Source organism: Glycine max, chromosome 9 (assembly GCF_000004515.6).
Source record: "Glycine max cultivar Williams 82 chromosome 9, Glycine_max_v4.0, whole genome shotgun sequence".
NCBI lineage: Eukaryota > Viridiplantae > Streptophyta > Magnoliopsida > Fabales > Fabaceae > Glycine > Glycine max.
The window spans coordinates 40,184,625-40,208,246 of record NC_038245.2 but is presented as its reverse complement, the minus strand read 5'-3'; the positions used below and the strand labels follow the sequence as shown (position 1 = coordinate 40,208,246).

The 23,622-nt window shown below is 33.5% G+C and overlaps 1 protein-coding gene and 1 long non-coding RNA gene across 4 annotated transcripts; both read left to right on the top strand.

Annotated features, from left to right (window-relative positions):
- Positions 1–882: 882 nt before the first annotated feature.
- On the top strand, positions 883–4,722 carry LOC100781448 (beta-amylase 1, chloroplastic). The gene is made up of 4 exons (XM_003534038.5): positions 883–1,642; positions 3,121–3,331; positions 3,432–3,542; positions 3,705–4,722. The coding sequence occupies exons 1-4, from the start codon at positions 1,059–1,061 to the stop codon at positions 4,506–4,508; spliced, it is 1,710 nt and encodes a 569-aa protein (XP_003534086.1). The 5' UTR covers positions 883–1,058; the 3' UTR covers positions 4,509–4,722.
- An 8,054-nt stretch (positions 4,723–12,776) lies between these two features.
- On the top strand, positions 12,777–17,850 carry LOC102660226 (uncharacterized). 3 transcript variants are annotated; one of them, XR_005886380.1, is made up of 10 exons: positions 12,777–13,575; positions 14,747–14,846; positions 15,314–15,405; positions 15,506–15,639; positions 15,912–15,964; positions 16,116–16,456; positions 16,535–16,661; positions 16,748–17,022; positions 17,111–17,206; positions 17,492–17,850. It is a non-coding gene; the product is annotated as an uncharacterized lncRNA (long non-coding RNA). The 3 variants fall into 3 exon arrangements; XR_005886379.1 differs by having other exon boundaries at positions 15,314–15,639; XR_416046.4 differs by lacking the exon at positions 15,912–15,964 and having other exon boundaries at positions 12,778–13,575; positions 15,314–15,639.
- Positions 17,851–23,622: the final 5,772 nt, after the last annotated feature.

Below are 23,622 nucleotides of genomic sequence, written 5' to 3'. Positions count from 1 at the left end.
CTTTGTCATCCACCCTCCCGGTCAGCTAATTTTTTTGTTATAATATTATTAATATGAAATATTCATCAACTTTATCGATAAATAATTTTTATTAAAATACTTAATTAAATATTTTTATGATGATATTTTTTTCTTTTAATTATATTTTTATTTTTCTTCACAAGATTAAAATTTAATATCTTTCTTAACGAGATTAAATAAATATTTCATCAACATATTTTATTTTTATATATATATATTTTTTAACTCATCATATCACTTATCATATCTATATTTATTTTTATGTATCTTAATACATCATTTTAGATGGGCAAATTAAATATATTTATCCAAAAGTAATGTCATGAGAATGAGAAGAAAAGTTACATCACGCCTCCTTCTGGCCTTCTCCTAAATTATCGAGATTAATACCTTGTGCCTGTAAATTTGGTAACCAGAAAAAAGAAAAATCATGTGAGGTAGAGGATTTTTTCGAATGTGTAAAAATAGATTTCTTGAGTGCCTAAGGTGTTTGCATTCAGCAATGGCACAACACGTGTCAAGTCCCAATCTTACAAGAACCTTCCTTCCTACCGAAAGTCCCGTCACGACACGTGAGCAGTCACATCCGTCACGTGTCACCTTTTCATCGACCATGGGAAGATCTTTCGGCACCGCACTTTCTGGTATCTTCACGCGCAATCCCCATCCCACCGTCCATTCTCTCACACGCTCGAGCCATCGTAGCCGTCGCCCCCTCACCCGTCCCCAACTCCGCCACGCATCCAAATGACACGTGGCGCTAAAGTAACGGTCAAATCCACAATATTACTTATTGTAACCTTATCCTCTCCTCACCCCTCACCCCCCCCCTTCCCCCTATAAATCCCCCTTTCCCTCCCTCCAATTTCAACCTCACTCTGCATTCGCTAAACCCAAAACACTATTTTATTATCTTCTTCGTCTGTTCTTTGCATTGAAGAAAATTTCTTTGAATTGAAGAAAACTTGAAATCGAATTGTGAAACAGAAAATAAACCAAAGGAAATTTTTACTGATTGAATTGTAGAGATTGGAAAAATGGCGTTGAGTATGACTCAACAGATCGGGACCCTAGCTGGTGCGACGGTGCCGGATTCCTCGGCCGGAGAATCGACCGCGGCGGTGAGTGCTGCCGCGGTGTGGAAGTCACCGACGGCGAGTCTGAAGTGCAAGGTAATGAGGACGGATGGCTGCGCGGAGGGGCTTTCGCCGCCGCTGAGTCCGTGCAGGTCGCCGGTGCTGCGGGCGGATCTGTCGGCGGCGTGTCAGGCATTCACGGCGGAGGTGGCGGAGGAGGAGTACGTTGCCGGAGGGAAGGAGGAGAAGGGGAAGGGGAAGGAGGGAGTGCCGGTGTTTGTGATGATGCCTTTGGACAGCGTGACGGCGGGGAACGCGGTGAACCGGAAAAAGGCGATGAACGCGGCGATGGCTGCGCTGAAGAGCGCGGGGGTGGAGGGGGTGATGATGGACGTGTGGTGGGGTTTGGTGGAGAGAGAGAAGCCTGGGGAGTATAATTGGGGAGGGTACGTGGAACTCATGGAAATGGCGAAGAAGCATGGCCTCAAGGTGCAGGCTGTTATGTCATTTCACCAATGTGGCGGTAACGTCGGAGACTCTTGCACGTGAGTCTTATGCAATCCCTTCTTCTTCCTTCTTTTTTTCTTTTTATTTGTCATTTGTGATTTTTATTTTTACTGGCGAAATCTTATTAGATTCTAGATTAATTGGTTTTAACAATTAGAATTGTTACTAGTATTTTTTTTTAAGTTTAATTTCTGCGAATTGGTTTTGAAATCTGAAAACTAATTGAGTGACACCATGAAAAGATTTTACGTTTTTGATACATTCTTGTTGGTTTTTTTTAACGTTAAGTTTTTGCTTTTAATTCAATTTACCATGAAATTCACATCTTTATCTTTATTGGTAAATATGTGGTGTTATTATTATATGGTGTTTTCGTTGATTATGATTGAAAATGAGAGGCGTGCCCAGCACGGTGCAGCTCGTTTGTGAAAAATAAAATAAACGTTTTAAAAGGGGTTTTGTGATGGGAAATGAAGCCATGCCATGTGATGTTGGACTTGTATCACTTTGATTCGAAGTATAGTATTTTTCTTTTCTATTGAATATTCAACTACGAACCTGGAATAATTGAATCTTGAGAATTGTGTATATGATATTGATAATTATTTAGCCATTTCTCTTTAACTGAAATTTTAATGTTTCATTTTTATTAGTACTTGAAGATTCTGAATTTAATTAAATTTTAATCCTTTTTTTACAGAAATTAATTTTTAATCTTTGTACTATACAGAATGAGTTAACATTCTTTTATAATTAGGGATAATGACAATTTTAATTTAGTATTTTAAACATGATGATTATATTTATTTTTATCATAATAACAACAATTTTCCTGAAAAAAAAATAAAAATAATTTCATAAATCTTTATATTATGATTTAAAGAGGCGTAATGAGCACGGTGATGCTAGTCTTATTTTCTTTCATTTTTTGTGGTCCTTATGTAAAAAGTAAATACAAAATACATGAGAAAAGAGTGTGCTTTCGTGATGGGAAGTGCCAAAGTGGGACCACGTGAGGATGGACTTCTAGTTCTACTGATTCACGTCGGCATCGCCACATACAGTAGACTAACTTTTAAGGACACCTTAAATTTAGTGGACCCGATATCTTAATTTATTTTTCGGTCCATTTTTTGAAAAAGTATTCCTCAAATTCTCTCCATTTTTCTTAAAACATGTTATTCGAAACAAATAATCCAGGCATAGTTTCTGTTTATATATTTTATGTAAATTATTTTTGACAGTTATAAGATTATCTAATGGTTTCGAATTCGAATCATGGACATGTGGTAATGTTGATACTAAACAGTTGGAGGAGAGTTTAGCATCCATAATGATTCTATTCGGTTTCGAGTAGAATTATCTCTTATTAGAGATACATCTGATCTACTAAAAAATATAAATAGTTAGTGTAATTTTAGATATTACTGCCATTAATTTTGCTATAAGTTAGCACTGTGTTGGAATACCAGTTGTCTTATTGGTGGGCTTATCAGATAGTTTGTCCTGTGTTCAGTATTCCTTTGCCCAAATGGGTTGTGGAGGAGATTGATAATGACCACGATCTTGCATATACTGATCAATGGGGAAGAAGAAACTATGAATATATATCACTTGGATGTGATACTTTGCCGGTGCTCAAGGGACGATCCCCAGTTCAATGTTATGCTGATTTCATGCGTGCTTTCAGAGACACTTTCAAGCACCTCCTTGGTGATACCATTGTGGTAAATATCATTCTCAGTGCACTTTTACATCATGCTGTGATTTGTTGTGCTATTTAAATATAACTTCTCATCTGAACTTCTTTTACTGGCAATATTTCAGGAAATCCAAGTTGGGATGGGACCAGCAGGTGAGTTGCGTTACCCTTCGTACCCAGAGCAAAATGGGACATGGAAATTCCCAGGAATTGGTGCTTTCCAATGCTATGACAAGGTATATATATTTATGTTTTTTTTTTCCTTCTCCTTGTTGTAGTCCTTTATATATAATTGTCTTAGGATTTGTTTGGATAAATAAATTTCTTCATGAACAAAGAGGAGAAAACAAGGTAAAATGTGTTCTAAACCTCTAATACTTAATTATGCTATGGTGCAGTATATGTTGAGTAGCTTAAAAGCTGCTGCTGAAGCTCACGGTAAGCCTGAATGGGGAAGCACAGGCCCTACTGATGCTGGCCACTATAACAACTGGCCAGAAGACACTCAATTTTTCCGCAAAGAAGGTGGTGGATGGGATGGTCCATATGGTGAGTTTTTCCTCACTTGGTACTCTCAGATGCTGTTGGAACATGGTGACAGGATTCTCTCATCAGCCACGTCGATCTTTGACAACACTGGAGTTAAGATCTCAGTGAAGGTTGCCGGCATTCACTGGCACTATGGTACAAGGTCTCACGCCCCAGAACTCACTGCAGGGTATTACAACACCCGATTCCGTGATGGCTACCTCCCCATTGCTCAAATGCTGGCGCGCCACGGTGCCATCTTTAACTTCACCTGTATCGAGATGCGCGATCACGAGCAGCCACAAGAGGCCCTTTGTGCACCTGAGAAGCTGGTGAAGCAAGTGGCTCTGGCAACGCAGAAGGCACAGGTTCCACTTGCCGGCGAAAACGCGCTGCCACGGTACGACGAGTATGCACATGAGCAGATCATAAGGGCATCACAATTGGATGTTGATGGTGAGTCTGGTGATAGAGAGATGTGTGCCTTCACATACCTGAGGATGAATCCGCATTTGTTTGAACCAAATAACTGGAGGAAGTTTGTGGGGTTTGTGAAGAAGATGAAAGAAGGGAAGAGTGCACACAAGTGTTGGGAAGAGGTGGAGAGGGAAGCTGAGCATTTTGTGCATGTTACACAGCCTCTTGTGCAAGAGGCTGCAGTGCTGATGCACTGAGAATTGTTGAACATCCTTGTGGTAATAGGGCTTAGGAATAAGTCACAAGGAGGCTGTGTGAAAGTTTTAGTGAACCAACAGCCCAGGTTTGTGGCTTTGAAGATGTAAAATTTTGTATTATATTGTTTTGTATTGTATGCACCTAAAACTTCTATTTGTGACCCTTTTACATTGTGTACGTAATCATAGACTTTGGGGTACTGTTTCCTTAAAAGTTACTCTACTTTGTACAAGTAGTTACTTAATCTGGTTTAAAAAAATGTCATCCCTTAATCTGCTACATGGCGTAATAGCATCTGATGCTATATTTTTTTTCTTTTTGGGCAAAAATGAATTTAAAAATCATAATGATTTCATTGTTTAAATTTAAGCAACCTTCACCGGTCTTTAATCTTCTACTTCATCAGGCTCATGACTTTTTCACTTTTTTTCTTCACATTCTCAACTGCATTAATAGAATTTGTGGCCCCAATAGACCCTACGGAAAGATTAATGTTCATTCAGTTATATTTTCACATTTTCAACCATCAAACACGAGTTTATATCAATCCTAGTCACACTTAGCAAACAATAATTGAAGGATTGTGTAAATCCCGTGACTGAGACTTTATGTGTTCAGAAATGACGACCAGAAGAGGTATTCCACCTATTCTTAACACTTCAACAATTACTTATATCTTGTCCTTTATATGTTCCTTATATTGAATGATTTTTACTATTTTAATGGATGTCATTAGTAAAGGGTTGATCGTAGTATGTATGCAAACAAAAACTACAAGATAATGCTGAAAACTTACCTATGGATATGGATGAGAATGGATGCCTTGCCTAATAATTAAATCCACTTATAATGTCTTTGTCCAATAATTTCGAGAATTAACGAAAGACTTACTGCAGATTTCAATACCAAAAAATTGCTTATCAACTACTTGTCTACTTGTACAGAAGATAATGCATTTCAAGATTTTCTACGGGTCGTTTGCATCTAACCTCTTTTTTCATTGTTTTACTTGAGTTCATATTTGATATTATACAAGTTGCGTGATCTCCTACACTACATAACATTGATTCCAAAGTTATGTGTAGTTCAATCAACGAGAAAAATTTTATGTCAATTTTTATAGAGCCACTTGTAATAATGTTTTCTCACCAATTATTCAGTGATAACCATGAGTAAACCAGTCAACTTCTTTTTAGTATTGAACACAGTTAATCGTTCCTGGAGGTAATTCTGCTCGAACCAACAAAATTAACATCTTTGATCACTGATTGTTGTGATAATATGATTCTCCAAGGTCATGAATCATCTTAAAATTTGAAATACAAAGGATTTTCAGTAGGTTCTATACCTTAACAGAGGTGATTATCAGTTGCTTGTCACATAAAACTATTCTTCCCTTATCACCCTCAATGATTAAGAGGAATTTTCTTACTTCATTGCATTGTAACTTGTAAGGTCCTCATCTTCAATCCTCTTTGATAATGCAAAATGCCTCCACCAATCTCATCCAGAAAAACATTAGGGATATGCTTTTCCATAAACATCCATCACAATATCGGTTATTATTATATATTTTTATGAATGTAAATATCTCCCTTAACATCATCTTCTATATGCAGAAAAGAGATGGAAGTTAAAGGAGAAGAAAAGAGAGGTTACGGAGACAGAAAGAGGATTGACTGTGAAATTTATGCAGATACTTTTTAGCAATGAATGGAACGGCAAGAGGAGCGGTGGTGGCAAGAAGGTGGAATGGACAGTGGCATTAGGATAGTGAGGGGGGGGGGGAGGGGGGGCGAACAAGAAATGGTGAACAGATAACAACTGAGGGGATTAACAATCCTTTATTTCACAAACTTTCCGGACAACTATGAAGTCATTGATCTCTGGAAAAGTATTCTTGCAATGGGGAAAGTGCTGGGAGGTTCACATAGGACCAAGGAGAGGTGGAGGACCCGAGTAGATTGGAAAGACAACTAGATAACATCTTTGTAGAAAAAATAAAGCTGGACATTAACTTACCAAGGTTTGAAAAGTCTGATCCAGGGTCTGCAAAGAATACAAAATTTGAAAAGTATGGTAGAGGGGATATTGGAAGAAAAACAACAGGACATCAAGGGAGAGAAGAAACACAATCAAAGGGGCAGGATGTCGGGAAAGGTAAGGAGGTGGTTTATCAGAATGCTGGCCAGAAAACAGGGAGACACAACAATGCAAGATCATATGCTCGGTTAGTTTCTACAAGGGTAATACCAGTTGGCCAGACATGGAGGCCAAAAAATGGAAACAAAGGCAGGGGAGAAACAGTGTTGGGAAGGGAAACCGTGACACCTATGCAATATGGAATGGCTAAACAAGAGTATGGTGGCGAGGATGAAAAACCCAGAAGACGCATTCAATCAGAATGAGTTCTTGTTGGACGGCTTCAATAAAAATGAGGCATTTGAGGGATAACATAGTACTCTTAACGGCTTTGGAGGGAGGTGATTTAAATGGCATGTTGCAAGAGTCTGAAGCATGGATGGGGGAAAGTTTCGAATCTATTGAGCCTTGGAACTCGTTTTTCATTTCGGGAAACAAAACTTGTTGCATAAGGATAGTCGGGGTGCTGTTGAACGCATGGAGCAACGTATGTTTCAAACAAAAAGTTTCAATCTTTGGCAGTTTTATTAAGGTAGATGAAAACACAGAGAAGATGGCTAGTTTGGAGTATGCAAGGGTTATGATAAGCACTTCATCATATGACAATATTTGCAGTACTGAGTGGGTAAAAATACATGGAAATCCTTACTCTTTTCGTGTTGTGGAAGAACTGAAAGAGAGTGGAAACCTGAAGATGATATGGTGGTCAAGATACTGCCACCACAGGTTCAAATCTGGAGAGAGAAAACACCACAACGGGTCACAATCAAAGGGGGGGATTTTTTGGGGGGACTTCTGGAAAAAGGGAGAAGTTCAGGAGAGTTTTCTGTAAAAGGGAAAAGGGACTGGGAGGAGAGAACCGGTTGTAATTTTCTGTTTTGAAGGAAGAACACAGCTTGTATTTTGGCATTGAACTCTTAATAGAAGAGAAACTTCAAATTGGTAAATCCTTTTAATTACCTGTGGTTTTCTTTTGTTGCACAATTACTGTGTAAGGGATGTCTCCTACTGTGTATTTGTTTGACGTTCCATGAATGGTACTACACTGTGAGTTTGTTGTGGTTGATGACGTTTGTGGATTGAAATCTTGTTTTATTTTTTGTTGCACTCAAGCTGTATGATGGAATGACTGAACCACTGCCTTCACTATTTTTTTTATCAGTTAATGCATGTATGTGCAGTGCTTCTCCGTTTTGTTTGTTCATATAAATGCATTTGTGTTGATCTGTCCTTTTTGTGCTTTTATAGTATGAAAGGTGTTGTTTTCACTGCTTAAAACCATGTTGTTCTGAAGAATGTATGCTAGTATAAGTTTACTGCAAACTCATGTTTTGATATGGCAAGTTATGTCTTTCTTTGCTCTCAGCTCCTTTCGCTTTAATTGAGAAATATACTTGTAGAGATAGATATAAAATGTTTTTGGCTAATGGTTTTGACTTTCGGTGGTGTTGGTTCAGTTCATAAGATAAAGGAATTAATGTCATGCGGCTACTAACATGGATTGAATCTGTCACTAATGTTCAATGGTTTTTTACTTTTTTTTTATTATTGATATTGCTATATACCTTTAGTCCTCAATTGTTGTTCATTTACTGTACAATGACTTGGGATCTTTTCTTTTTCTCATGACGAAGCATTTCCAAAAGGCTTGTAACTAGCTAATTGTTAGTTCACGCAATTTTTTTTTTCACACCGTCTCATAAACCTTTTATTCTTTTTTTTGTTGTGTACATATTTTGCAATAAAAACCTTCCATCTAAAAAGCAAAATCTCACGTTCCTTTTAATTGTTATTCATTTACCTTTTTTTTCTTCCATTTATTGTCTTCTCAATAAAAAGTAAACAATTTAAAGTTTTTTTTAATTAACAATTTTGATTATGTTTCAATCATTCTTTAATTTTATCTTAATGGTCATTATATGTTTTGTGTCAATTTAGCACCATTCTTTTTTTATTTTCTCTTGTTTCTTTTCATATAAAAATAAATAAATAAATAAATAAAATAATCATTTGTCATTGATTATCATTTTGGGGTGAGATAAATATTTTAAAAGTTAAAAATAGTTTGCTTGATTAATTAGAGATAATCATCTTCATGATGTGCGACGTAGGATGCTAATACTTTTCTTACACGACTCCCGAACTCAAATCTAGTTCTAAAGATTATTTGTCTTTTCAAAAGGTTTTCTCGTAGTTTTTCTCCTAATAAATTATGGTGGGAACTCCTCCATTTTTTAAAACTTCTCTCGAATTTCTATCATGACCCCGATTGTGACATTGTGTCTAATGAATGGTTTGATGTGTAGGAGGGATGCAAACAATTTGTTGGAAAAATCCTTTTCCAACCATTGTCCCATTGTCATGAAGGATGTAACCATTGATTGGGGACCAAAATCATTTAAGGTCCAAAATTGGTGGTTGGAAAAAGAGGGATTCTTACAAAAAGTGAAGGATTGGTGGAGTTCTTATAACACACATGGATGGGCGGCTTATGTCCTCAAAGAGAAATTAAAACTTTTGTAGAAGCACATGAAGGAATGGAACATGGATAGCTTTGGAGGTATACAAAGCCAAGTGAGAACAACTATGTCAAATATAAATACATTGGATGTGGTGGATGAGAATGGGGTTAGGGGAGGAAGAGATGAAGATGAGAAGAGATTTGTTGGAGGAGCTATGGAGGATAGCAAAGAGAAACGAATCTATCTTACAAAAAAAGTCAAGGAGTAAATGGCTAAAAGAACAAGATGAAAATACCAATACTTCTATTCCATGGTCAAGTGGAGGAGGAAGGTCAATAGCATCAAAGGATTAAAGGTTAATGGCAATTGGGTGGAGGATCCAGTGGTAGTAAAAAAAAATCACTATGGAATACTTTCAAACACGTTTTCAAGAAATTGGAGAGGAAAGACCAATCCTTGATGGAGTACATTTTGAGAGACTAAATGAGGAAGACAACATCTTTCTATGTCAACCTTTCAAGGATGAGGAAATCGAGGAGGCCATATGGGATTATGGTAGTGATAAGAGTCCGGGATCAAATGACATGAATTTTCATTTCATTAAAAAATGTTGTGGCACGATGAAAAATGAATTTGTGGATATGATGAAGGATTTTTGGGCAAATGGGGTCATTTCGAGGGGTGCAAATGCTTCCTTCATTGTGTTGCTACCTAAAAAGGATTATTTGCTTGGGTTGGAGGAGTATAGACCCATTTCTTTGATTGGTTGTTTGTATAAAGTAATTTCAAAGGTCCTCGCTAAAAGGTTGGGAAAGGTGTTGGGGAAAATAATTGACATGAGACAAAGTGCTTTTGTGGGAGGACGATTTATGCTCGATGGTGTGTTACTATCCAATGAAGTGATAGATGAAGACAAGAGGTGCAAGAAGGATTGTTTGATTTTTAAAGTTAACTTTCACTACTAGAAAAATGTAATTTAGCAACCGAAATTAGCGACCGAGCAATTAACGTTACAACTCACGACTGAATTTGCGACCGAAGTTGATCATGATGTGTAACCTGTGTCAGCAACTGAATTAACGACCGAAATGAGTGGTCGCTGAAAACTTCGGTGACTATTTCGGTTGTTGTATATGTAAAAAAACAAAATTACTTTAGCCACTGAAGTAACGATCAATATGTGGTTGAAAATAGCAACCGAAGCGACTTCGGTCGCTATATGAAGATTATAGCGACTGAAAATAATTTGGTCGCTATGGATATTAAAGTTTTCAAATTAGCGACAAAATTAGAGACTGAAATAACTTTTTTCTATATAAGTGAAGTAACAAAATTTTTATTTATCCTAAATTGTAATAAATATATAATGCACTTAAATATATTTTGTACTAGAAAAATATTGAAATTAGTATATTAGTAATATTTTTCAATTAAGAAAATAATATTTACATTATTTGATTAAGATAAATAAGCCATGCTTATCATTAGTCTTTTAATTTGTATTTTTTACAAAATAAATATTTAAAAATGATAATAAATACCCTTTATATTCTAAAAATATATGATTATCAAAATTTATAAAATTAAGTAATTCAAAATATAAGGTATGAGTGTAACACAAATTATTCAATAAGTTTAAATATGACATAAGTAAAATTTATGCATTGATGAAGATCCAATTTGACTTTAGTAGAACATATGCATTGAGCAAGGCCCAATAAGATGCAATGCATAACATATGCATTCACCAAAATCCCAAATTTACTTTAATTTAAGGCTTAATTGCAAAATATGTCCCCCTATTTTACCTATAATTTAACCAAATTAGTCTTCCTATTTTTTTAATTCACTATTTGAGTTGGTGATTTTAAGTAGGGGTGGGTAAACAGGTTTGGGTTCATGGATCGGATAGTAGGGCCTATGGTTCGCGCAGGCGACAAACCATTTTTTTTATAAAATCAATGGCTATGCAAGATTTTGAGTCCGTCCAGCATAATCCACAAGCTGTGTGGGTTTGGACAACGGGGTTCATGGGTTTACCCGCAAACCCACAACTACTAACCAAGGTCAACCCAAACCAAATTAATCCTAAAAGCCTAATCCAAAATTTCTTTTCATTTATGTTGAAAATTTATTTGGTTGTGTTAAAATTTTTGTAATTGAGTATTTGTTAGAGAATTATTAAGATTTTTAAAAATATATATATAATTGAGTGTAATTGACTTTTTTTAAGAGAAAAAACTATATTTATTTTCAAATTTAAGTGTTTCTTTAAAAACTAGTGTCACGAGACGGGTGCCAACTAATGTATTAAGTTCATGTAAGAGTGTGGGATAGACTGGTCCGTCTACTACCAATGTGAACTTACGCGAGGCGAGTCGGCCCGCTTACCCACTCCTAATTTTAACCGTTGATGGTTAAATTTCAAACATTGATTATAATAAAAAGTTGACTAACATTTTCTTAAAAAAAATAAAAACTTTAAAAATGCTTGAGGAAGAAGGACAAAAACCATGATGTTTAGAATGAGAAGCACACTCCTTCATATGACGACATCTAAGTGCTCATTTGAATATTTGGTGCAAAATATAATATTAATATAAATTTTATGCAAAAATAGTTCAAATTCATTTTATTTTTTATTTTTGTAATCTTATATATTATATTTTAAAATATAACATATAAGATTAAATTATATTTTCACATAAATTAGAATATGTATATTTATATAAGTTTTTTTTTATAAATTATATTTATCTTTTAAAATAATGTTTCTGATTTAGTAACAACATTTTTTATCTATATTAAGAAATTCATGTTATTTATTGTAATATAGATAAAAAATACTATCAATAAATTACATAAATAAATATTTTAAAAATAAAAAATATTCTCATTTTATTTAAGTACATTTATTTACTATATAATTTAATTCTTTTGAAAAGTAACTACTTGATTAAATAAAGTTAAATATAAATAAAAAATACTATTCTAATGAATAATAAAAATATCTTAATCTTAATATATGTAAAAAATATTATTCACATAAATTAGAATATGTATATTTATATAAGTTTTTTATTTTATATATTATATTTATCTTTTAAAATAATGTTTTTGATTTAGTGACAACATTTTTTTATCTCTATTAAAAAATTCATGTTATTTATTGTAATATAGATAAAAATACCATCAATAAATTACATAAATAAATATTTTAAAAACATAAAATATTCTCATTTTATTTAAGTACATTTATTTACTATATAATTTAATTCTTTGAAAAAAAAATTAACCACGACATTAAATAAAGTTAAATATAAATAAAAAATAATATTCTAATAAATAATAAAAATATGTTAATCTTAATATATGTTAAAAATATTATTCACATAAATTAGAATATGTATATTTATATAAGTTTTTTTTATTTTATATATTATATTTATCTTTTAAAATAATGTTTCTGATTTAGTGACAACATTTTTTTATCTCTATTAAGAAATTCATGTTATTTATTATAATATAGATAAAAAGGAAAATAAATTAAATTCAATTACAATTGAAATCTCTCACGTAATTAATTTGTTGGATATTCAATATATGAAATATGAACATCCTAATCATACCAAAAACCACTCACCCTTATTACTTTTCCTAGAATTCAACCCCTATAATATTTGCTAGGAATTGACTTCAAGCATGTTGAGTGGGGAGCGAAGGTAGGTTTTAATTTAAGTGTGCTTTTGAAGCCACTAAAAATGAACTAAGGGTGAGGATTTTGGGTAGGTGTGCAAGACGTGTGGTCTTTTTCTCTGTCCTCCTTCTCCCTGCCCTTCTCAGTCCTCTTTCCCCCTGCCCTTTTTTTTTTCTTTTCCCCCTCCCCTTCTTAGAACCAGAACCAACAACCAACAAAATCAACAACCTCCAAACCAAAACCACAACCAGATCGAGGTTGCGGTGGCCTCCGAAGACAACCGCAAATCGGAGGTTGTCACCGAAATCGTTGATTTGAAAGACAAAGTGAGCAAATCGAAGAGGGGAGTGTAGAGAAGGTTCTGGAACAGTAACACAAGGGAATGAAGAGGCAAAGAAGAAAGCTCATATTTTGCAATTTTTCTGAACCTTGTTGTTTATGTTGTTCTAGATCTGAGTTTTTTTTTTATTACATTTGTTGTTTTGATGCATGTGGTTGTTTATGTTGAGAAAAAAAAAGAGCAAACCTCATATGCTCACTCCTCCTCTCTATATTTTTCTTTTCTAGGAAGACCTTCATAAATGTCGTACCCTAATTCTATTTCACTGTGCATGGACAATGTTTGCTTCGTTGAACGGCGCTAGCTTCCACAGTTGTTCTTGGTCGCGATCGTAGATCCAGGCTTCTGCTGCCAACCACGTCGAAGATCCATTGGTTTTGATACTTTGCTGAGCTGCACAAGAGAGGAAGCTTTGAAGCTATCAGGTTTGGTTTGGTTTCTTAATAAATAATTAGATTCTGTAATTGACTGATAATTAGTTATTATATTAATGGAGCAATTGATTCTTGGGTTATATCCACGAGAAGTCTTGTCTAATGGGAAAAGTAGTAATGAGTGATTAACCTCTGCATCCAACGCTCACTTTGCCTCTCTTTACCAACAATTTCTTTTTCTCTTTGTTCTAAATAATAACATTGTTTTTATGCTTACTCTTGCTTTCATATGGAAAAATTAGTTAGCGTTGACGAATTCTCTGTATCAGCATTTCTATTAAAAGTAATTTTCTTCTTCTTTGTAGCGAGTAATTAAATCTAGATGCCTCTGGTGTGGTTTGAAATAATTTTATATTACTTCGTTTGCGCTTTCTTCCGAGATAATGCCTATAGTGTTACAACTGGTAATGTTCTGATTTGTGTTGATTTTACTATGAAAGGAGGGAGAAAATAAATCTAATATATGCTTGCATTATTGTTTGTTGCTGCTAAATTTTGAGGAATACTCTATTAATTTTTCCATTTCAGTATTCTTTCCTTGGGCGTTAATTAACTAGTTTAAACTCTGAAGTAATTGCTTGTTTGATTAAATTTATTTTGAATGAATAATCTCATTTTTTTCAACTTTTTTAGAAAGCTTTTAAAAAGTAAGTATTTTCTAAAAATAGTCCATTTCCTTTCGTTGCACCCTTGTCCCATTATTTAAAATATTGAATATATAAAGATGAGTAGCATAGGAATTTGAAGAAAAAGAAGGAAAGAAAACAAAGGTGGGAGATAGAAAACAGAAATAAGAGATGATATTAGCTTAGATATCTTTCCCTCGTGGTTTTAAATAAATTCTTTATCTCGGGGCCTTAGCCCTTCTCTTGCACCCAAAAAAAAATGCTTGTTAATTTATCATATTTTATCCCATATTTAGAGGTAGCAAAATGGCAGTTTCTTCCTGCACCTTTAAAAGCTTGCAAAACACCCATCCTGAAATGTAATTTCCAAAATGCTTGTCAAGTTGATCTTCATGTTGCTCACTTGTATGTTCTTCAAAATTGTCCAGAGGTTGAGCCATATTTAGAGTAAGATGACTTTAATACTTTATAACTCTAATTAATATTTTAATGATGTTATGTTATGTACTTTAAGTAATTTGTTTTCTCCTTTGCAGTATTTATGAGAATTTTTTGAGGGAGCTGAACACCACTACTTCGGATGCTCAACTTAACCAAGACATTTCATCCAACTTTCCTACATGGTTCAAGCAATATGTAGGTTAACACCTTATATATTATTCAAATATATAGTGTTATATATGATGTTAATTGTTAAATTTTTTAGGTTCTAAATCCAGAAAATAATATTCAAGATTCAATATTGGTTAATTTGGCATTAGGACCTTAGAGAAAAGTTGAATCATAGCCTGTTTACATTATAAATGGATACAAATTTCAAAGAGTTAGTTGGAATAAAGGCATGAATTCTTCTAATTATGGTGTTCACGTACGGGGAACTAATGATTAACTAGAATCTGATTTTTATGGAATGTTGTCTGATATTATTCAATTGGAGTATACTGGCATCCCATTGATGAAGTTAGTTCTATTCAAGTGTGATTGGTTTGATAATACTCCTTATATAGGGACATAAGTAGATAAAAAGTATCAACTTATTGAAGTAAGGCAATCAAAAAGATATACTAAAACATATGACCTATTCATATTTGCACAACAAGCAGAACAAGTTTATTACACAACATATCCCGAGGGACATCAAGGATGGTTAGCCGTAATGAAGACAAAAGCTTGCAGTAGAATCACTGACAATATAGTAAGTGAAACTGAGCAAGAGGCTCCATACCAAGATGATGAGCTTCTAGAGCTTCAAGTGTTGGAAGTTGACGCTGATGTCATTAATGAGTCTCTTGCAGATGTTGATGGAGGTGGAGAAGAGATAGATGCATATTTACTCAAACAACTAGACTTGGTTGAACCAGGCGATGATGAATGCATATTAAGTGAGAATGACATTGAGAGTGATTTTGATGATACAAATACTTCTTAGGTAATTCATATATTAAAGTTGATTGCATGTCTTTTACTCTTGTAGTGAATATGAAAAAGAAGATAAATGACCTATTTTGTTGTAGAAAACATTTTTATGTGAGCTTTCATTAACAAGTTGGATTTATTTGTTTACTAAAGTGTATTGCTTGTGGTACTTCACTTTTTATTTATTGTTCTTAAATATATTGCATGTCTTATGTTCACTGTGTGTGTGTAGTTTTGCATTTGTATGACTGATGTTTGTAATAATTATTACTTTTACTCTTGTAGTGAATATGAAAGAGAAGATAAGTGACCTATTTTGGTGTAAAAAACATGTTTCTGTGAGTTTTCGTTAACAAGTTGGATTTATTTGTTTACTAAAGTGTATTGCTTGCAATACTTCATTTTTTATTTATTTGTTCTTAAACATCATATATATATATATATATATATATATATATATATACATGTGTAACAAAATCAAACATACAGATGGCAGACAGAGGTAGAGGTGGTGGTTATAGAACATTTAATCGTGGTACAAGACGTGGTTTTAGTTTGGGAGCTCCAATTACCACCAACCCTTCCCCCTCATCCATTCACATATCAATCTCAGAGTAGATGGTTCATGTTGTTGCACAAACTCCAAACACACTTCCTACAGCTCAAGACCAACCAAATCCAACCTTTGTAAGGGAGTCAATTCTCACTACCCCTGTTAGAGATGTTTCACCTTCAGCACCAGATGATTCTGTTACACCTGAGTACCCACCAGATCCAAATTGTGAACATACTGTTGATGAAAGGCCTTTCATTCGTGCATATAAAGGATAGTAAGTGCATTTTATTTAACTAATAATTTTTCTTAAAATGTTTTTTAAATGTGGTATTGATAATGTTTTTGTACATAGGTTTCAACCAACATATGGGTGTTCTAATATCATATCAAATATCATTAGGGCAAAATTTGATGAACCAACTCCAAGTTGGTTGAAGGTGTCAGTTGACCTTCGCGATAGGTGGTTTGGAGAGTTTAAGGTAACTTGTATTATGGTGTAATTTAAAATTTATTGTTTCTTGTATCATTTCTAATGTAGTTTTTGTTTCATATTTTATGCAAAAAGAGTATAGGTGGCACCCACAAGAAGAGCGAGCCATTAGAGTTGTTTTTTAGACAAAAGATTCACGTATTTTAAAAAATGCACTGAACAAGATCAGAAATGGTCAAGATAAAGGAAAGTGGATAACAACTAATGTTCGAGCAGCCTTGGACGAACATTGGGGTTCTACAGATTTCCTAAACAAGAGCTTCACTGCCAAGGCGAATCGATCTGTTGATAGAGGAGCCTCAGCATACTGTGGTGGTTCCATATCTACTGCAGCTCACTTTGAAAAACTAGTAATTTTACTTTATATTATATTATATTATATTATATTATATATATATATATATATATACACCTCATCTTAAATTTATGTGGTTAAAGGAGTTTCAAAGACCACCAACTGCTTCGGAGGTGATGGAGAAAACTAAGAAATTGAAGTCGGGAGAATGGGTCAATGACAAGTCTCGCGAATTTGTTGTAAGTTGTTTCTTCTAATCCTATCACTTTATTTGATATATAGTGGCTGATATTATAAATGAACTCTTACTTTTGATGAATATCTCTTGAACCTATTTACACCTCTTGATTTGCTTTTCATTAGTTAGTGTTAAATGTTTGTGATTGGAAAGTATAAATTTTGAAGCCTACTATAGTAAATTAAAGTCAATTTTTTTCCTGTATTAGTGATAATTTTTTTGAATATTAATCCTTATATGTTCACACATTTAGCAATTTATCTTCATACCTCACTTTATATTGAAGGAGAAATATCAACATCGTCGAGATGAAATCTTACAACATTCGACAGAGGAAGGCACATCTACACAGGATTCCCCTAACACTGCTACTTCTGTTAATGATAATGAAATATATTTGAATGTTGTTGGAGGTCCAAATTACAAGGGGAACGTGTACGACCTAGGTACTTTGAGCAAAAGGTTTAGTTGCTCAAAATCAGTTTCATCTACTTCTATTGCTCCTGTGGAAGACCAAATAGAGGACCATGTTAATGATGCTCAGGTTGATCGTCCTCATGACATGGGAAATTATCATTGACTCTTGGTTATTGTTTACTTTACTTTGATTAGGCCACGTTAGTTATGAATTTGAACTTTATTAAACTTTTACGTTCTATTTGATTAAACTTTGAAAACTTTGAATTTGTACTTTATCAATCTTTAAAATAGAACTTTGTTATTAAATATATTTACTCATTATGAATGTCCACTTTTATTTATAATTTTGATTATACAATTTAATTAAAATTTATGTTTACAGTCGATAATTATTAAGCAGGTCAAAATGTAACTGGAAAAACAAAAATACATTAAAAAATTTAATATTAAATAGCGACCAAATTAGCAACCGAAATACAATAATTTTGAAATTAATTATATACTAGCGACCTAATTTAGCAACCGAAATATATTTTATTGCAAATTTAGCCACTAAATTCGCGACTGAAGGTAATTTTTTAAATTATATATTAAAATTGATTATTCAATAGCGACCGAAATAGCTACTGAACACCTTCCAATTTTTTTATATTTAAGTTTAATTATATTATAGCGACTGAAATAGCCACCGAATATTTTTCGATTTTATTTTAAATATAAAATTTAATTACATAATAGGGACCAAATTAGTAACGGACATGTTCGGTTGCAGAATTGATCCCAAGGAAAATAGCAACTGAATACTCAGCCACCGAAATTATTTTTTAGTGCGTCACTATTTCGGTCGCTAAATAGAAGCCGAAAATAAATTCAGTTACATTGGACTTAGCGACTTGATTTTTTGCGACATAGTTACATCGGTCGCTATTTCAGTTACTAACACTAATAGCGACCAAATTTAACGATTTAGCGACAGAATTTTTTGGTCGCTAAATCACAATTTTTTAGTAGTGTTTGAGAAAGCTTATGATTAAGTTTCTTAGGATTTCTTGTACTATATGATGGGGAGGTTAAGTTTTAATGAAAAGAGGGTGAGATGGATAAAAGGGGGTATTGAATCGGCAACAATTTCAATCTTAGTCAATAGAAGTCCTACCAATGAGTTTAAAGCACAAAGAGGACTACGACAGGAGATCCTATTCCACCATTCTTTTCTAGTTGGTAGCAGAAGGGTTAAGTGGGTTGATGAGGCAAGCAAGGAGACAAAATGTTTTCAATGGGTACTTGGTAGGGGAGCAAAACGTTGAAATTTCTCTTTTGCGATTTGCGGATGACACTTTGTTTTTCGCAAATAACTCCATGCAAAATGTATTAACCATCAAGGCAATCCTTAGATTCTTTGAGCTTGCTTCGGGTTTGAAGGTGAACTTCTTTAAAAGTAAGGTGGTGGGGATTGGGGTGGATGAAGCTTCCATGAGAAGATATGTCAAAGTACTTGATTGCAAAATCACGTAGACATCTTTCATCTATTTAGGCTTTTCGATTGGCGTGAATCATAGTAGAGCCTCTATGTGGGAGCCTATTGTTCAAAAGTTCAAAAACATGTTGTCAACATGGGAGCAAAGAACATTATCCATTGGTGGAAGGGTCACTCTCATAAATTTCGTACTTTCTTCCTTACCTTTATTTTTCCTTTCATTTTTCAAAATACCAAATTGTGTTGTAAATGAGTTTTGTGGGGAGGGGAGAAAGGAAGGAGGAAAATAGCTTGGGTAGATTAAGAGGATATTTGTTTGCCAAAGGAGAAAGGAGGTTTAGGTGTAAAAAAACATTAGGTTATTTAATGTTGCTCTTTTAGGGAAATGGAGATGGAGGGTATATAGTGGTCATAATTGCCTTTGGCAACAAGTGTTATGTTCTAAATATAGCCAAGGTAATTTGTTGCTTGTTAAGAGAAAATCTAGGAAGGATTCTTGATGGTGGAGTGACTTTGTAGGGGTGTGTGGGGAAGAGACACATGACCAATGGTTTGACAAAAAATGTATGTTGGAGGGCGGGTGATGGAAGGTTAATCCAATTTTGGAAACAACCATAGATGGGAAATTACAACCTTAAGGATAGGTATGGGAGGGTGTCTATGAACTCGAACCAAACGGTTGAGATGATAGGGGTGATGGGGTCGTGGGTTGGTGGTAGTTGGGAGTGGAATTTTCATTGGAGGAGACCATGGTTCCAATGGGGATAAGCCATGGTCACTAGTTTCATGAACAAATTGGAAGGGGCGAGTTTGGTGGCGGATAGGCAAGATTCATTGGTGTGGAAATTGGCCTTAACAGAGTGTTACTTCGTTAGAGATCCGTATTTGTTTCTAATTGAAAATACAAATCCCGTTTATGTCCTTTTCTACAGGTCAATTTGGATGCTTGCCATCCCCCACAATGTTGCTATCTTCGAGTGGAAACTATCAAAGGATAAATTACCCACTAGGAAAAATCTGCAATGTAGGAACATCTTGTTAGAAGAACAACACCAGCTTTGTCCGTTCTGCTCAGGGAAAGAGGAGGATAGCAGTCATTTAATATTCACATGTTCGTTTTCATATCAGATTTGGCAAAACTGTTATAAATGGATTGGGGTTCAGATTGCTCAACACAGGGATCCCAAATAACATTTCTTTATGCATAACTGTTTTTGGCTCGAAAGGAATAAAACTATTATGTGGAGAGCTATTTGGTGTGCAATGGCTTGGTCCATTTAGTGTCACAGAAATAAAATTGCCTTTGAAGGGAAACAAATGGATTTTGATGCAACAGTGGAATTAATACGATTTCTGCGAAAGTAAAGAACTTTTCCTACTCTTTTTATGATTGGTACGTGAATCCTAGTTATTGTATCCAAACTCTGGCTTCTTGATGTTGGCTTGGTAATTGCTACAGCTTGCAGGATAAACATCATATATGCTGTATAGTCTTATATATGTAATTTTGGGTTAGCACTAAGTAGCTGCAGGGTTTGGGTTCGTTGGGCTAGCTATTGGGTACACGTGTTCTATTTTTTAAAAATGAATTATATTATAGTCTGTTGGGTGGGGGAGAATATGTGAGCTGGTTAAAATTGTTTACTAATAGCATATTGTTGTAATATGACTTAGGTACCATTGGGATATAAAAATTTCTTTTTGGTTGTTAAAAAAAAATCATCTTCTATATAATTGAAGCTTCTCCATGTCTTTATTTATTCAACTGCCTAGCCAAGTCATCTATGACTCTTGTGTCAATTATGGTTCTGATCAATACAAGGATGAACTTAGTTCTATTTGTTTCACCTTTCATACTGTATAGTAATATGGAAAAGGAGAGGGAATGTTTTGTTCTTTGAATGGTTTTAGAGGATTTAAAGGGGAACTTCCCCTTAAATGTTTCTTTAAAGCATTTTAAAATAGAAATAAAATTGGATAACTTTAACATCTTAAAGACTACATTTGATCAGAATACTAGATGCCCCATTCATGAGGTAGCATATCTCTCTCCCACACATGATGCATGTGTCATTAGGATGTTGCAGGAGTTGTGTCAACCTGTGAATTTCGTGATATGATCCAACCCAACTTATAAAAAACGTGGGGTCATGTTGGATCATAAGTGAGTATGAACAAATTTGAGAAACAGCAACAAGGTCGGGTCCACACAAACTTGTGTCCACACAAACTTGTGCCTTTCTATCTCATACTGCCGGGCACCTCCAGTGACTGGAGAGGAAATGCACTAGTTTGTAAACACGTTGGATGTAGTTAGCACACGTTCCAAAGCACCATTTTGTAACAAGTAATAATTTCTTGCCTTTGGTTGAATGTTGGTTTGAGGAGTCCAGAACGAAAAAACAAACATGCTTTTAGCAATAAGTTGTATTCAGGGAAGCAAAATATTCGGCATAGATATAGAATTTATGGAAAGTTTTACAGGTTCAATTATGGTTTGGTGATTTGTAAATTCAACACTCAAGTCAGTGTTTACAATGGGAACAGGTAAAATGAATTGACTAAAAATTGTCACGTATAATTGTCTGGTGCATTGCGGATTCACTTTTTTTTTCTTCTTTTCTTCTACTGTATTTTTTTTTCTGCTCCTTTTTGTTTTTTCATTTACCATGTTTGCACGGGATGCTGATTTAGTTTATGCAATTAGAAAATGATTCTTGAACACTCATATGTTAATATCCTCAGAGAAAGGAAATAATAAAAAAATATGATAAATATAATTAGTATTTGATGTAACAAGAGATAAGTTGTTTCAAATATTAGAGTGTCCAATATCATTATCGTATACTATACTTAGGATCTTGTTTTAGGTATTGATTATAGAATTAAAAATAAAAAAAGTATTTATTATGAAAATTATTATAAATAATGTAATTTTTTATTTTTAATAAAAATGTCTTGACTTTAATTTTTTTAACCAGTTCCCTAAGGCATGTTAGTATTTGCTTATACTTGTATCAGTTCTTTTAGTATTAGGATGGCGTCATTCGTACAAGCGTATGAGTAGTGCATTCACAAAGAATCCCGCGATTTTTTATGTTCATTGCTTGAAGTTATACGTCATATTATGGTGCTTTACACTTGTATTAATTAGTGCTTGTACGCCATAGGAAACCTTCTCAAGTAGGGTTCAATATTGCCATGATGTTTTTTTTTTTTTCTTTTGCAACAATATGTTGGTTTTGTCCTATCGGTTATGTAGGTCAAGATGGGCTCATAACATTGGCCAGAACAAGTACAATCTAATTTGTTGACTCATAACATCGGTTGTATTCAGATTAGTTATTAAAGATCATGTAATCATATCCATTTAGGGTTAGTATGCAAATATATTAGTTTACATGATACTCATCTCTTATGTATATATATCTTCTAATTAAATACGTATATTATATTACTTTGTATTGTCATCTTATTCAATTAATATAACTTTCTTTTTTCTATGCAATTCTTCTGTTATATTTTTAGCTTTATGATATATATATATATATATATATATATATATATATATATATATATATATATATATATATATATATATATATATTGTTACACTAAATTAGTACCAGACTACCGGATGTACCTCTTCTTAAAAATATATGATAAAACTGAATTTCATGTTTTTTTTTTCTGACAACTTAATTTCATCTTGCGTGATTGGAACGAATTTGGAAATCTTATTTGACCAATTGAGAAAATACCACATAATTGCATGGAATTCCTTTTAACGAAGGGTAAATTAATGATTATTATGATAATTTTAGAGCTAAAAACTTTTTGGGTTAACAATTGTTTTTGAGACAGAAAAGTTTGTTCTTTATAAACATTATTTATTCAAATTATATAATATTTTGTTTTACAGAACAAATAATATAACATTTTCAAAATCAAAATTTGATGAACTTTATGATTAAGTTCATAACTTCATTCAAAAATGAAAAATAAAGTTAATATGGTAAATTATATATTTATTTCATTTCAATATTTTTAATGAAGTTATGAACCCATTTAAAATTAATAAAAATGCCAGGAAGAATGTAATTGTTATTTAATTTATTTCATCTTGTTCATTATTTACTATTATTGGGTAAAAAATCATTTTTTATACGATTCAATTATCTAATTCATCAAAATTTAAAAAGGTAATTAATTTAGTTGATAATAATAAATTTATAATTTTTTTTTAATTTCTAAGAACATCTTTAATAAAAGAATTCATTTTTTTATTTTTGAATCATTTTTTGCAATCTCATGATATCACATAGAATACAAAAACTTTTGTCATTTTTGTTCTAATGATAGTAGAACCTAATTCAGATTCTTGAATTTTACTCTTAAAATCCAACCTCTAATATAAAGAACTCTCAAGTAAAAATAATAATATTTGATAAACACAAATTGTTGAATCCAAAAACTCCATTAAAGAACGTGATTAAAGATGTTCTAATAATCAATACAAT

Coding starts and splice junctions, on each gene's coding strand:
- LOC100781448 (XM_003534038.5), top strand. CDS start 1,059: ATGGCGTTGAGTATGACTCAACAGATCGGGACCCTAGCTGGTGCGACG. Junction 1,643..3,120: donor AACGTCGGAGACTCTTGCAC/GTGAGTCTTATG, acceptor TCCTGTGTTCAG/TATTCCTTTGCCCAAATGGG. Junction 3,543..3,704: donor CTTTCCAATGCTATGACAAG/GTATATATATTT, acceptor GCTATGGTGCAG/TATATGTTGAGTAGCTTAAA.